The sequence below is a fragment of the Phalaenopsis equestris genome, unplaced genomic scaffold, assembly GCF_001263595.1.
Source record: "Phalaenopsis equestris unplaced genomic scaffold, ASM126359v1 Scaffold000002, whole genome shotgun sequence".
Lineage (NCBI taxonomy): Eukaryota > Viridiplantae > Streptophyta > Magnoliopsida > Asparagales > Orchidaceae > Phalaenopsis > Phalaenopsis equestris.
Window position 1 is genome coordinate 66,331,343 of NW_018164444.1, and position 15,509 is coordinate 66,346,851.

General features: G+C 34.6%; 1 protein-coding gene across 1 annotated transcript; it reads right to left on the bottom strand.

The window, feature by feature from the left end:
* Positions 1-2,602: 2,602 nt before the first annotated feature.
* LOC110018077 (CBS domain-containing protein DDB_G0289609-like) lies at positions 2,603-7,514 on the bottom strand. The gene is made up of 5 exons (XM_020715302.1): positions 7,213-7,514; positions 6,945-7,139; positions 5,951-6,020; positions 5,767-5,838; positions 2,603-2,926 (listed from the first exon to the last, which is right to left on the bottom strand). The coding sequence occupies exons 1-5, from the start codon at positions 7,477-7,479 to the stop codon at positions 2,871-2,873; spliced, it is 660 nt and encodes a 219-aa protein (XP_020570961.1). The 5' UTR covers positions 7,480-7,514; the 3' UTR covers positions 2,603-2,870.
* Positions 7,515-15,509: the final 7,995 nt, after the last annotated feature.

The following is a 15,509-nucleotide window of genomic DNA, read 5'->3' on the forward strand; positions in this document are numbered from 1 at the left end:
TAGTAATAAAAATAAGTTTGTCTTTATTGAACAAAATTATAACCAGTACATTGCTTTTTAAAGGTAAAACAAATTATATCGTCTATGCTCCATGTGTAAGACACTTCCTTCCAGTTATATGTTCATAGTTTGTGGGCTTTCTGGGCGACCCGCTTGCTCTTAATGCTTGGCCTCACATGGCTATGTTGAAATTTTTCAATATGAGATCTCCTTCACTGAAAATTTTATCTCATACATGTTTGTTGAAATGTCAGGCAGTTCTTCTCTTGATCACATCTTGCCTGAAAGCAGATTCAACTCGCTTTTCCTCTATCACATCAAGAGCGGGCTTCAGTCCTTCATAATTGACCTTTTTCCATTCACCCAAGCTTTCTCAAATAAACGCTGAAGAGAAGACTACCATATAGTTGTGGTGGTTGTATTCCATAGGCAATACTGCTTTGACTCTATGTGAAAGCATGAACAAAGTTTGATCGGTCCCTATTGACGTTGCGGTTTGGATTGCCCAAAGGATAGATGGGAGATGGCCAGCTCAACGTTCCTTCGTGCCTCGTCCTTTTTTCCCGAGTAAAGTTATTGATCGCTTCAACCTGTTCATTTATCCACGGGTGGTGGACGAAGGTGAATTTAAGACTGGTTCCTTAGTTTTGTCAAAATTCCTTAACCCCTAGGTCAAAGAATTGTGTTTCAGTGTTAATAATGACGATAAGAGGCAAGCCATATGTGCAAATGAGGCTAGTCCAGATGAATTTTTGAATGTCGTTAACCGTAATTCGAGTGTGTGTCTTAGTCTTGATCCATTTGGAGAAGCAATTGATTGCTACTAACATGTATTTTTGTTACCCCTTTGAAGGTGGGAAGGGTTGGATGATAACTAGACCCCAAATGACAAACAAGCACATGCTCACTATGGGTTATAATTGGTATGATGACTGGTATTGCAATTGTGCAAATTTCTGGCATTGCTCACATCTCCTTGAAAATTCTTTGGTGCCTTTTTTGAGAGACGGTCAGATCCTTATTTGTGTATTCGGTGGGACAATTTTCTTCCTCTGAAATAGCTTCAAGTCCTAGATTTCTCACACGCATCCCATATATAGGAAAAAGGCCAACCTTTTAAAAAGTTTAACGTCCAACATGAGGTTCTTGGCTGCTTTGAACTTGAAGTGTCTCAGATTGGTTGCTTCTTTGGAGATATTTACTGCTCAATTAAGTGAACATATGGATTAATCCAACTCTTCACCATTTTAGCCTCTACTTCCATTATTTCAGCTTTTTCAATGGCTAAGTGCAGAGCTTTTGGGAGTTCCTCTCCCCAAGTGGCTACGCTTGGATATGAGATCCGCTATATGGTTGTCATCTAGAGGGCATGTTCAAATTTGCAGCTTTTGAATCTGCCTCTTTATCCCCTTGCATTTGCAATATATCTCACCATCATTTCTTCCCTAGTTTTGAATCACCCATATACTTGTTCGACTATTAGTTGCAAATCAAATTTACTAGGAGGTATCGTGTGCCAAAACACAACCTAGATATGAGGGCCTCACATTTGGTTTGATTGTTGGTGACACTAAATTCCATCTACATAGTGTGTGGTACAGACGATCACCATTCAAGCTAGTTTGAGTCCCACACTATTTTAGTTGGATGCTCTGTCGACATGAAGAATCCATGTAGGTCTCTAGATGGTTGTTTGTTACCGGGATCATCAAATTCAATGAAGTCGGCTAAGAAGTCTACCATGGTTTGGGCTTTGATCATTTTTTTTGGAATATATGACATGTTAAATTTGTTGAGTTTCATCATCCATTTGAGAAGTCGGCCAAAGATTCCAATTTGGTGAGGACAGTCTTGAGGGGATAGTGAGTGATCACTTTAATTGGGTATTTCTTGATGTACGACAAAACCCAACTTGTAAAATCATAAGGTTGCGACCATTTCATATGCTACCATACCTTTCTTCTTTTAACCAATTAGGAAACATCATGCCTCCTTTTTGGATCTATTTGTGCTCTTTTATCCATTCATTTATTTTACAAAAGTGTTTTGCTTCTCCATTCTCATATTCTTAAAATCTATCATCAATTTTACATCTCTCACATGTCGCCCATTTATCAGCGCATGCCACCCCTAGAAGGTGAATGATGCAATAAATATATGTTCAAGAAATTATATTTTTTAAAAAAATTTTAGATCTTATATAGGTAAATAAGATGTTCAAAATGATAGATTTATTTATATATTAACTCAAATTTACATAGATACATAGATGTATGTTTCTATATACTTATATGTATAAATATATAATTTTTATCTTATCAGACTTGACTTAACTTCTCATTCAGCTTATTGCTTTAAACCTGAGTCGACAAATAATCAAGTTTTCTTACTGAACACATGAATATTTTCACAAATATGCGGCATTTCCACAAGTATCACACAATTCACGTGTATTTGCAAATCTAACACCTAAACCTTCACATTTACATACATAACACTCAGATTTTTAACATTGCATAACAAATATCATAACCACTATTATTTAAAAGCAAAATACACATTTTCATGCATACATTTATGACACTGAGGAGTCATAATTGTAAATATTCAATTTTGGGTGTTAGATATGCAATTGGATAAGAATTGTCTGATATGTATGTAAAGCATACATATATATACACACATTGTTCATTGCGTTGAATAACTGAATCAACATACCTGCAAAGATGTCATTCTGGTTACAGAAAATTCATTTAAAATACTATATATTACAAAAGTATATTATTTCATTCATGAAAAGTATACAGAACAGTACTAGTCTTTATACATCTTTACAGCAGAGAAGCGAAGATGGAAGAGAGTGGGCGAGGCTAAGGGGAAGAGAGACCCTGTAGGGCCTGGGATATGTCACCGCGAGTTACCATACCTGATACCATGAATTAACATAGTTAAGTAAAGTTAAGGAACCAACTGACATGATAAAATAAAAATTTATGTTACATTTATAATATTAATTTTAATATTTTAATAAAACTGTGTTGAAACCAATCTTCTTGATAGAAGCAATTTACAGACCAGAAGAAAGATAAGTATTAATGTTCTTAATTAACTTTTCCAATTACAGAGTGTATATATATATAGAGAGAGAGAGGACGTAAGGGTAAAACGGTAATTAAACATAATGTAACTTATTCACTTTATATAATGGGAAGGAAACATGAGCACCGCAAGCGTCATTCAGCCAAGAGGAAGAAACTTGGAAGCGAGTTTTTGATGATGCGGGGTAGATAGGAGTTTCGTTAGGATGTTGGCATGTAGATGTTATGACTTTATATGGTGAAGAGAGATACACCAGAGCTTTAGATGATCTCGTATAAAGTGGTAATCCACTTCAATGTGTTTTGTTCGTGCATGGAAGACAGGGTTGTGAGTGAGTGCGATGGCGGATATGCTGTCACTGTAGATGGTGGTTGAGGGAACTGAAAGTTCGGTAAGCTCTTGTAGGAAGCGGCGTAACCAAAGGACCTCTATTGTGGTTGTGGCTAGAGCCATGTACTCTGATTCGGTGGAGGATTTTGAAACCGTGGGCTGCTTCTTGGCCGGCCATGTGACGAGGGTGTTGTCAATGCAAATGAAAAATCCGGAGGTAGATTTTCGATCTAAGTGATCGCCTACCCTGTTGGCATCTGCATATGCATAGAGAGTAGTTGGGGCCTAGCTCGATGGAAAGTGGGCATTTTAAGTGTTGATTATGAAGCGTGTTGGGATTGTGCATGTCTTGGCTAAGAAAATTGACTGTGAAAGTGATGTCTGGGCGAGTGATCTCGAGATATTGAAGGGAGCCAACAGTTTTCCAAAACTCATGAGGATTGGGAAGAGGGGTTGGAGTATTATTGTTATGATATGGTTTTGTGGGAAGACGAGAGATAACAAGATTTGATTGAAGCATTCCTGTGTTGGTGAGAAGATCTATAATATAAGTAGATTGAAGCATGATGTAGTCAGTGGAGGTGGAAGAAATTTGTAACCCTAGAAAGTTAGATATGTTAGCAAGTTGTTCAAGATTGAATTATTGGCTGAGGCGACTAGTGACGGATGTTATAGCGGTGGAGGAATTAATGGTGATGAGGATATCATCAACATAAACGAGAAGATAAATTTGTATGTTATGTTGATGACAGAGTAATAAAGAGGGGTCATCAGTGTTTGATTTGAAGTTGTGTGCGTAGAAATTGACAAAATGTAGAGTACCATTGTTCGGGTGCCTATTTGAGATTGTATATAGCTTTGTGTAGTTTACAAACGCGATTGAGAAAGTAAGTATTAGTGAAGCCCGAAGGTCGTTTCATATAAACTACGTCATCTAGTTCGCCATGAAGAAAGGTATTCAAAACATCAAGTTACATATCTAGTTCGCCATGAGGGTGTGTGAGAGTGGAGGGGATAGTGGAGTGCATAGGAAACGGAGGGGTATGAGAGGAGGTGGGCTGTTCGAGCGAAGGAGGGGGAATCTGAGTAGGAGGAAGTGAAAGTGAGGCCGACACAGAGGGAAGGATGAAGAGAGGATTGCATATAGTGGAAGTGGGAAGCATGAAGGATGGGGGAATGGAGGTATGCACCCTATTAAACATAAATCAGAAAAAGTTCAAAGAATGAGTTGAGCTCAATATCATTTTTCTTGGGGAATATTTGCATATAAACCAATCAAATTTTATGTATTTACATATCTAACACCTAAAATTCAATTTAGAGGTATATATAGACAACCATACTTGAGAATGAAAAGATGTTTTACTTCTTAAAAGTTAAAATAGTGATATTTTGTAATGCAACATAAAAGATCTTAGTGTTATATATGTAAAAAAATTAAGTTTAAGTGTTAGATATATAAATAATGATGTGAAGTTGTTTTAATTTTGATATATAAATATAGGAGAAAGTTAGTGGGCAGGTTGTCACATTCACCATGGACATTGAGACTAGAGTTGTTGCCCATCTCGCCCAGATAAAGTCGGAAATGAGGTTGGAGATGGAGCTGAAAATGAAATTAGAGTCAGATGCATTCCAGAGTCGGGTAGAGTTGAAAGGCAAGTAGCCCGCAGTGGATGATTTTGAGGAGAATGATGAGGAAGGGACTGAGGAGGATTAGTGGTTTTTTATTTATTCCTTTATATTTATTTGAAACATTTGAGTGAACAACTTATTTTTATGTACACATAATCTTTTTGATTGGTTCAATGCATTCCTCCTATTTATGTGTTTCATTTATGCATTAATTACTATTATTTTAGTTTAATAAATGTCTCGATTGGTAAATTGTGTTGTGTTATATCACATTGGGTTTAATGTTACAATGTCATGTGTGAAAATTGAAATGATAAAGAATGACATTTATTTATTTATTTTAGTTTTACACGGCTTTCCAACGACATTTCATGGATTCACCAACAACATAGCGACGGGAATAAGAAAACAGTAGCTATATCCATCGCTTTTTCAATTACCGACCAGCAATTTGCTTACATCTAATACCCGTCACGAAACCGTCGAAAATTTGTTAACCGACGGCTTTGGACCATCTGAAACATGTTAAATTTTTGTTGTGATATACCTTCTTCTTCTAGACTTAGTGTGTGACATCAATAATATGAGCTCATTAGTACTCTAAGTCGATAATGCTAATTTGTCCATATTCAACTTACTTACACCTTTACTAACATAACAATTAAATAACTAATCTCCGCTAAAAATTAATGGAAGTCTCACCTATGACCTGTTCTTGTCGGTTCAGTATAGGTATCCTGTGAATCTTCATCCTCAGCATTAGCGCCGCAGCATCTACAAAATAATATTTGTTCTGAACATTAGGTGATATATATAAATAAATAAATTACATATATATATATAGAGAGAGAAAGAGAGGGGGGGTTGAGAAGCCCTTATGGGATACCCTTCACCGTCTTCTCAGGCGTAAGTGTGATTGCCGGCGAGGACATTATATCTGCCACCTTTGAGTTCAACTGTTTTCACGTACACAAAAATATTAACAGGGCTAACAAAACACACCAAAAGCTCAGGAGAAGAGGTTGCAGACTTGTAAATTTTTAGTTAACTCCATGTTATAGGAAGATTTACATATACTCAACATTACATTCTTATGTATTTGCATATCTAACACATGAATTTTAATTTTCATTTACATCTCATCTTGAATGAAAAGATGAATATCTTTTTTTTTTTTTCAAAGTAAAAATGGTGGTTTTTGGTATGATATAAATATAAAAAAGTAAAATTTAAGGGTAAGATATTTAAATACATGGGATTGGGGGTATGCATGTAAATGCCCCAATATTATAATACTTTTTACAGTGGAGCTTCTTTACTTTCCTAGCATGATTTCATAATAATCATCTTATACATCAAGTATGATTATTTATTTATTTATTTATTTATTTTGATCAAGCATGAATTCTTATATATAGCTTGGGTTGTAAACTATTCTATTTAGAGTTGAGTCGGGGTTGGGTCGAAGAAAATTCGATCCAAAATTTTGCTTCATAGCTTGACTTGTTTATTTCAAACTCACAACTTTAACATCATTAGAACAGTAAACAATAAAATCTCAAGTTGAGCTAGAGTCGGCTCGAAATCAGCTCGAAAAAAAAAATCGATCCAAAATCTCGGCTTGTAGCCTGCCTTAATCATTTTGATTTGATCGCGATCCAAGCCAAAATTTGAGTCAATTTTGAGTGATTAACGACTAGATTCAAGCTAAATTCACACCTCTTATACATAGTGAGGGAAAATTTTGGTTAGATGTGCCTGAAAATTTTATATTTACTTTTATACGAATAAACATAATACAAATTTAATTAATGATTTATTATTGCACTAATAAAAAAATAAACATAATAAACAAATTTTGGAGAAATATAATTAATTACCTCATGATTAGCTCTCGCTAGGTCATTCTTACACACAACTCCAACGCAGCGGAGATCATCGTCGACCACCGGAAGTCCGGACACAAACTCAAAACAGCCGGCGATCTCCCCCAAGCTCTGCTCTGCTCTCGCCGTCCTTATCCCCTTCGACATCATGTCTCGAAGCAGAGTCTTCGATCCCACATGCTGCGAATTCTGAATCGAAGTATGATTTCCAATTAGGATTCTGTGTGTGAAATTGAAACAAATTATGAAATCAAAGTGGAACCTTGCTGGGGGGTGGTTGGGATCGGAGGTAGGCGAGGAGATCATCGTAGCTGAGCAGGGAGAAGTTCTGAGTCCACTCGCCGGAAATGATGGCTTCCGGGTTCTCGTCGAGCTCCGGCCTGAAATCACCGGCGGAGGGGAAGAAGACTTTGAGGGAAGATGGTCGGGGGACGGTAACTGTGCCGGGGCGGTGGCGAGAGAGGAAGGCGGGGGCGGGAGGTGAGGAGAGAGAAGTGAGAGAAGTGAGCAGAGAACAGGAGTTGGCCATGGAGGTTCGTAATTACTCAAACTTAGGGCTTGAGTCCACATGCCGTTTAATAACCATATTGGATCAAGTCCATAATTGTGGGCCCCACTGGATGAGTATGATTGGGACATTGGCAGAAATCAATCTTTCAACTAGAAAATATTACATCCGATCATAAACAATTGAGAATGTGCATGTGGTGAGTGAGCTCCACCCTTCTTAAAAGGAGCATTTTTCCTGTCTGGTCACCATACCTGCGGACAACGGACGAGATTCAGCGGTGTGGTAAGTGAGCTCCACCCTCCTTAAAAGGGGCGTTTTTTTTTCTGTCTGGTCACCGTATGGGCGGACAACGGACGAGATGCAGCAGTGGCCGGTCACCGTTGCATCTCGTTCGTTGTCCGTAGGTACGGTGATTGGACAGAAAAATTTGTCCCTTAAAAACTTATCACATGGTAAGTTCTCACTCGACTCTGGACATAAACTTACGCGCATATGCCCGTGCCAAAAAAAATAGATTAAAGATCTATGGAGACTGGTGTGTATTGAATACTTAATTCATAACTTATAAATCAATCAATCTTTTCTCATTTCTTTTAAAGGAGGGGGAGGACCCCCTAACATTGAAATGTTTATTTTTTCTCTCCTTTTTTTTTCTTTTCTCTAAATACAATATCTTGCTTAATTAACTATTTTCTTGGTGAGGTGAGTTCACAAATCAATAGGATAAGGATGAAATCCTTGAAACATAAATAATTATAATTGGGCTATAACGTTTAAAAATTAGATATTTTAGGTTTTTTTTAATGTTTTTAAGCAAAGCATTAAATTTAAGTATTATAATAATATTTAAATGACCTGATTTAAGAGTAAATATTACTTCTGGCGTCCAATAATATGTTGGGATCCATGTCACCGGCATAATATTTTCTTTTCATCTGAGGCTTGATTAGTATATCAATGTGTATACACCAGAACAACCACCACGAATCTCAAAGAAAACAAACGATTGAGGAATAAAGCTTCCTTCGGAGGTAAGCGATCGACCGACAATTCAATTCCAAACATGAAAAGTCGCATATCTAAACACATAATAGGTAAAAACTCTGGAGAATTTTTCCCGTTCGATAGCGGCAAGATCCACTGAGAGTGAGACACAAATCATTCTGGCAGCAAGTCTTGTCGGATATGTCGCAACAATATCCACCCAAGACCTTGTCAAAGAGAATATTTGGTCGAGGCGACGAACCGACCAGACAGACAGAGACACAGACCCTGTAAGGCTTGAGTCAAACGACAATGTGCCCTGACTCACCCAATGAAACAAATCGACCCATAAGCTGATTGACTGGCCAGGGAGCTTGCGAGAAACATTGACCATGGCTAATCGATCGACCCACTTTTCGTCAAGATGAAGAAGATCAACACTCGATCGAATGCCCTAACCAACCAACATAATACAAGATCGCCACTCAGCCGATTGTCTCAACCTGCCGAAGTCAAGCAAGCCAACCGATCAATTACCGTCATGTTAGAATTCAAACTATACAACATATAGAGTATAAAAATCCATATAGTTAATCATATCATTAATTATATTAAGAATTATTTTTGTAATTGCTCCCTCATTTTTATAACTGTACAAAATACATTCATATAAATAAGAGACAAAAAAACGACCAAAGAGGAGGCAAGCTATTTGAACTCTCCCCTGGTTCTCTCGACAATAAAGCTTTGACCCACCCTATTTTTTTTCTCTCATTCACTCCGCTCTAACTCTCGAGACGTGTTCACAAAAAACTAATATGTGATTCAACCCAATGCAAGGTTCAATTTTAATTATTTAAATTGCACTCTTAAGATGACTTGATTTACTCTTAAGTGATAGGAATTAGTATAAAGTCATTTAAAAAAATGCTTGGTTTTAATTAATTTATTTTTTTAATTTGATACTTAAATCTATAATTTCCTTCTATTACAAGTTTTGGCCGCATTCGGGTTCAAAATATCTACTTGGACTGAATCTAGTCAATCCAAATACTATTTACTCAGATATTTTGACTATTTACTCAGATATTTTGATTAGAATAACACTAAAATATAACATATACCTATTGAACTTCCATAGAAAAACGCTTCATAATAGCATAAATATATTTAATATTTGGGGTACATATATACCAACCACCAACCAATTCTTATGTATTTACATTTCTAACCCCTAAACTTTTATTTATTTACTGTTGAAGTGCTACTTATCAAATGTGAAAAGTTCATCGTTGATGAATTGCTCGAATGTACCTATAATGTTCTTCAATGCTATAAATTTAACAAGTTAAGCCTGACTAAATTTGTATTTTATAATATAATTTTTATATTACAAGGCGTGAATGTTGTGATTAAATTTGTCATCAAATTGAAAGCCATACTTACTATTAAGCGCATAAGTGAAGTATCAAGTTTCGCTGTATATTGATTAGTTAGAAACTTTATTAGTTAGAAATATTGTTAGGTGCTCTTGCTTGTCAGTTTGAATTTTTGGATTAAAAATGAGTTTTGATTATCGGCCCGTTTAATTTGAGAACTTATTATATCCGGACTCCGGATATGCGAACAACGGCCGGGATGCAGCGAGGAAGGCGGAGATCCGATTCCCGCCCTCCGCTGGTGCATTCGAGTCATTGTCCTCACATCCGGACATCAGGATGTGATAATTTTTCGTTTAATTCAGGCTTTGTTTAACGGATTTTTTTTTTGAATAAACTTATGGCACAAAAATGTTATAATTGCAATTAAATATAGACATGTAAATATGGTGTATTATTAAATTTTCCTAAAAAAGTTATGTTAATTCATTAATTTATACTTCAGCCCTTTGCATGTACAAGTGTGATCTGCACTCTAAATTAGAATTAGCAGCAACGTGGCATTAAGTGAATGGCTGATAAAATTTTTGGTGGGGACAAGAGCACGTGAATGGATAACATGAACCTGATCCGGTCCAAACTAGTCCACTTCTAAACCGGTGGGTCCTCCAACTCTTCAATAATGCGTGGATTCAAATGTCAAAATAAGGCAACAACGGCCAACTTATATAATTGGAGATGGCCTCAATTTATATTTATCAACTAGCTTTTTTCTTGGGCATGAAATTTAATACAAGTACAGTGATTTCATACGTAAGAAATTAGGTTTGATGTGCCTCAAAATTGTACATTTACTTTAATATGAAGATAATATAAAATTAGTTAATTCATTATTATTGCACTAATCATAAAATAAATATAATAACTTATGTACTTAATAAATAAGTATTTAATTTTATTTATATTAATTTTTGAAATTAGATTTACTTCCCCAAAAAAAAAAAAAACTTAAAACCAAATTTATATAACATTTTATATGATTTACTTTGAAGTAAAACTTGCTGCATCATTTTCATTTTAAGAAGATAAAAAGAGCTACAACTTCATTAAATCAACAGAGACACTTCTGTGCATAATCAAGTTACTATCCATCTTCATTTCTTTGTATATAGAGATGCACCTCATGAATAAAAAATATTGCTAGCTCAACATAAACGACTAAACATTAAACTACCAAACAGAAAATTAAGTAAAGATTCAAATGTTGTTCTATAATATATATTTTTTTTTCAGATGCACACTATTGAGCATACAATTGAACACATTTAAATACAACCAGCTTTAAAGTCAACAATTGCCAGAAATCTTTTTATGACTAGGGGTGTAAACGAACAGAGCTTGTGTTTGTTTTCGGTTCGTTTGAAATTTATGTTCCCCAACGGCGAGCCAGTTTGACATCCCTAATATCAATATATATAAATAATATATTATATTAATTATATAACTCATGTTATATAAATATATAGTATCTATATTAGTGTATTACTAATATAGTATATTAATATATTATTGTTATTAATTTATTATATATTATAATTTATAAAATTAAATTATTTAAAATATTATAAATTTTTTATATATAATTATTTTAAATTTTTTATATTTCAAACAATAACGATTCGAACACGAACGAACGCATCACTGTTCGTGTTTGGTTCGTTTAACAAACCGAACGAAAAAATTTGTTCACGTTCGTCTCATTTGCTTATCGAACAAATCGAACACGAACTCATTGACGAATCAAACAGACGAATCAAACACAAAAAACTGTTCACGAACAATGAGTTTTTTTGACAGCCCTACTTCCATCCACAGTCGGACGACATAAATGTCAATAGCAATAATTCATGGTATGTTATTTGTGGCAAGACCAAGTTGCCTATATCATCTCAACAAGAGCTCATAAATATCAATCCTTTTCAAGCGTTGTTAAGGTGGTATGTGTAAGAAGTTTTTGTTAAGGTTTTAGATAGTAAATACGTAAGAAATGAGTTGTATGTCTGTAAATCTGCCAAAATAGAAACTCCAATCTGCTCATTTTCAATCTTCAATTTTCTTCATTGTCATAATTTTAATTACATCTAAATATTTATTAATGAAAATTTTTATCATTATCATAACACTAATGAATAAGATGCACCAAAAAAATGCAAAGATGATGTTTGAGGTTCGATTTGTTTGGGCTGTGTTTGGCTGCAGCTTAGATTTGCATCAAACAGGATTTATCCAATTTGATAAACTCTGGATTTTTTTCGACGGCGGAATTTGGGAGCGACGGACGAATAAATTTGTCTCGTATTGGGATTTAATAAATCTGGATTTACATTAAGAAGAAGATGAATAACATTCAATTTAAAGGATGAATGTGGATAAATAAACAACATATCTTTTCCCTGCCAAATCAAACAAAAATATCATCCTGAAGTTATCCTAATTGCAGCCAATTTGTCAAACCAGAAGAAAAATGATTAATCTTCGCCTTCCTTTGCCAAATCTAATCAAGGTAACAAAATCGATTTGCGAATTCATCTATGAGATTGTGAAACTATTAGAAAATCATCCAAATATTTTGTCTTTAAAACATATAACTCACACCTAAGCTTTACTTTTTTTTTACATTTACACCATAAAAGATTTTCATATTGATGTGTGCTAGAAAATTTGCGGCGTGGTAGAGTAATGAATTATTGTCTTAGATTTGTGCGAGGATTCAACACACAATCAGATGAAAAAAAAAAAAACGGTTATGACTCCATGAGTTTTTACGTGGAAAACCCATAAGGGAAAAATCACGGGGTCTAGCCCAGTTGCAGAAATCCATTATTAATTGATGGTTACAAAAATCCCTTGTCCCAAAAATGAGAAAAGATAACTATAATTTTTTAGATTACAACGTCGACTGACGACGTCTGGTTAATAGTGATCGATGGTGGTTAGTGGTGGTCAATGACAATTGGTAGAGGTCGACGACTGCCGGCGGTGGTCTTCGGAGACTGACGTTCGTTGACAGTGGTCGGTGGTGGTCGAAGATGATCGGCGGTGATGCTGAGATACAGCTTCTCTTCAAGACCTCAGACTCTCTCTCTAGACTTCCTCCTCCTCCCATGGGAGGGATGAAACTCTATTTATAGTGTTCTTGGTGCAGTTAATGCAGAAATATGAATCATTTTGATCGGACAATCCGGAGAACTTCCATCGATCATATGACGTTTAGTGGACATTTGAATGCCTTAATGATGTCAGAATTGAGTGATATTAGACTCGTTGGATTCGTCTTGTCGAGCCGCTCGATTCGAGCACAAACTTACTATATTCGACAACCATTTGACTTTTCAAATGTGTCCGGAAATCATCTAAGTGTGGTTCAATGACTTGATTTGGGCTTGATTTGACTCGGATTAGACTAGTTTTCTTATTATTAAGTCCGTCTCATCAAGTCGGTTTGTTTTACTATAAGTGCTGAAATCGAAGTTCTAGATGACATTTTATCCAGATTTGAATGTTTTCTTCTTAAAATATTGTATTGAGATTCATGTCATGCGTCAGGATTCATGTCGGATGATGAAATATATTGGTGGCGTATCACATATAAGTACAACATTTCATGCACAAGTAAATAGTTGTATAGGTAAAACTTCCAGATAAAAAAACTTTCTGAGAGAAATCACGATCTTTCGAAGGGTGTCCCCACATTGAAATGTTTGTTGTTTGCGAACTTCTTCTTATTGTTAAGTAGTTGGTGTTTGAATAATTTGTTTTTTAAACAGGATGAATAGAAATAATTTTTTTGAGCTTGAATTATAAACGAGCAGAGCATGCAAAACTCTTTGTTTGATAGTCTTCAGCTCTTTTATATATATATGTTTAAATCATAGCAGCTCGTGTGGTCATGTCTTTTATTGCACATAATTAGTGAATGTTTGAATCCAACATCCCACAACTAATTAATTTAAATGAGTCAATTTCAAACCGAACACAAACAAGAATATGTAAAAATAGTTGAATATGATTAAATTGTTTAAGAGTAATTTCGAACACGAGCTAATTTCAAACGAGTAAAACACGAGCTAAGCCTGAGCTCACTCAAACTCAGTTCATTCACAGCCCTACACCTTGGGATAACTATCAACTAGCGGAGCTCAATTTATTGACCAGTATATATATTTTTTATTTATTTTCTTCTAAGTTGTTATTTATATTAAAAAACAAAATATTTTTTAAATTTTTATTGCCACTAAACTAAAAAATATATGCTCGGTTATTTATTTTATTTTATTTAAATTAGTGTAATTTAGTGATTATGAATATTTAATATAAGTGTTGTATTGAAAAAAAAATTACATGATTCAAAATAATGACAATAATGTGGCTAAGTTTTACTTTGCTTAAAAGTTGGTTGCAACAAAAAAAAAATAAATATAACAAAATTCAGATAGGGACCTTTGAAGCACGAACATGAATTCGTGGCACGGACATGACACAACACGATACATGAACATGACATAAATGAAAAAAATGTATAAGAAGTTTAGTTAATTATTAATATAAAATATTTATTTTACACTATTCTTCGTTAAAGAAATTACAAAATAAAATATGCAAGAATAAAATTTAACTGGTATTATAAAATGTCATGCTTATAAAAAATTAATTTTAAATTAGATATATACTATATTTCAAATAAATTCTTCTTATTTATCTACTAAAATTTAAATTATTCTATGATTGCACATTGTTTAATTAATTTAGTTAAAATTTTACTTTTAGAATTAGAATAAGTATAATTTTATAGCTATTAGCTCTTTAAAAGAAAGAAATAAAATTTATTAGTTACAAAACTAGGACGGCTTTGACTACTTGACTTCGATGAATAGAAGTTTTGTGCAAGAGTCACAAAGTTCAAGGAGAATTTGGATCGGCTTAACGATTACGTTTGGTGGTTGCTCGGGTTGCCACAAAGAAGCTTATGGCTTCCATTGTAGCGAATATACGTTTAACTTCAATGAATAAAATAAAACTATAACGCTCGGCTTTCACGAGTATGTGATGGATTTTTTATGGTCGTTTTCAAAAAAAAAAAAAAAAAAAAAGGGAATTACTGGTGTTCGACTTTAACGATTATTGTCTACACTTTTGATGCTTAATTTTGGTGAATATTAAGCAAAAATGACTACATCCTCGATAATTGGAGAACACTTTCGATTAAGGCTAGACATTAGATGCTAAATATTCGGATTTAGCATATAGTAGTAGCAAATTTGAGAATTTAAAATTTTAAATTATGATCACCGTGAGCTCAAAGCGGATGGTGGGGTAAACGATGATGAACTGTCATCTCGAGTTGTTGTGGTTCCTGGTCTACTTAGTCAGCAGATGTAGTCGACACAACCTGACCGAAGGATCAATGTTAGTAGTCATGGGTTGCTTCATCTAAAGAAAACCTTGTAGACATGAGGTGAATGTTTGTTTAAGAAGACTAATTAAGTCGACCTTAACTTATAGAAAACTTTTATCTTCATCGAATATACCATATGATTCAATACTTAAAATAGCATAATGCCATTGAGAATTATTCGGGCTACAACCGTGACCATACTATAATGATGTCATTTGACGACAAGAACC

Coding starts and splice junctions, on each gene's coding strand:
- LOC110018077 (XM_020715302.1), bottom strand. CDS start 7,479: ATGGCCAACTCCTGTTCTCTGCTCACTTCTCTCACTTCTCTCTCCTCA. Junction 6,021..6,944: donor TAGCGAGAGCTAATCATGAG/GTAATTAATTAT, acceptor ACGTGAAAACAG/TTGAACTCAAAGGTGGCAGA. Junction 5,839..5,950: donor GCCTGAGAAGACGGTGAAGG/GTATCCCATAAG, acceptor ATTATTTTGTAG/ATGCTGCGGCGCTAATGCTG.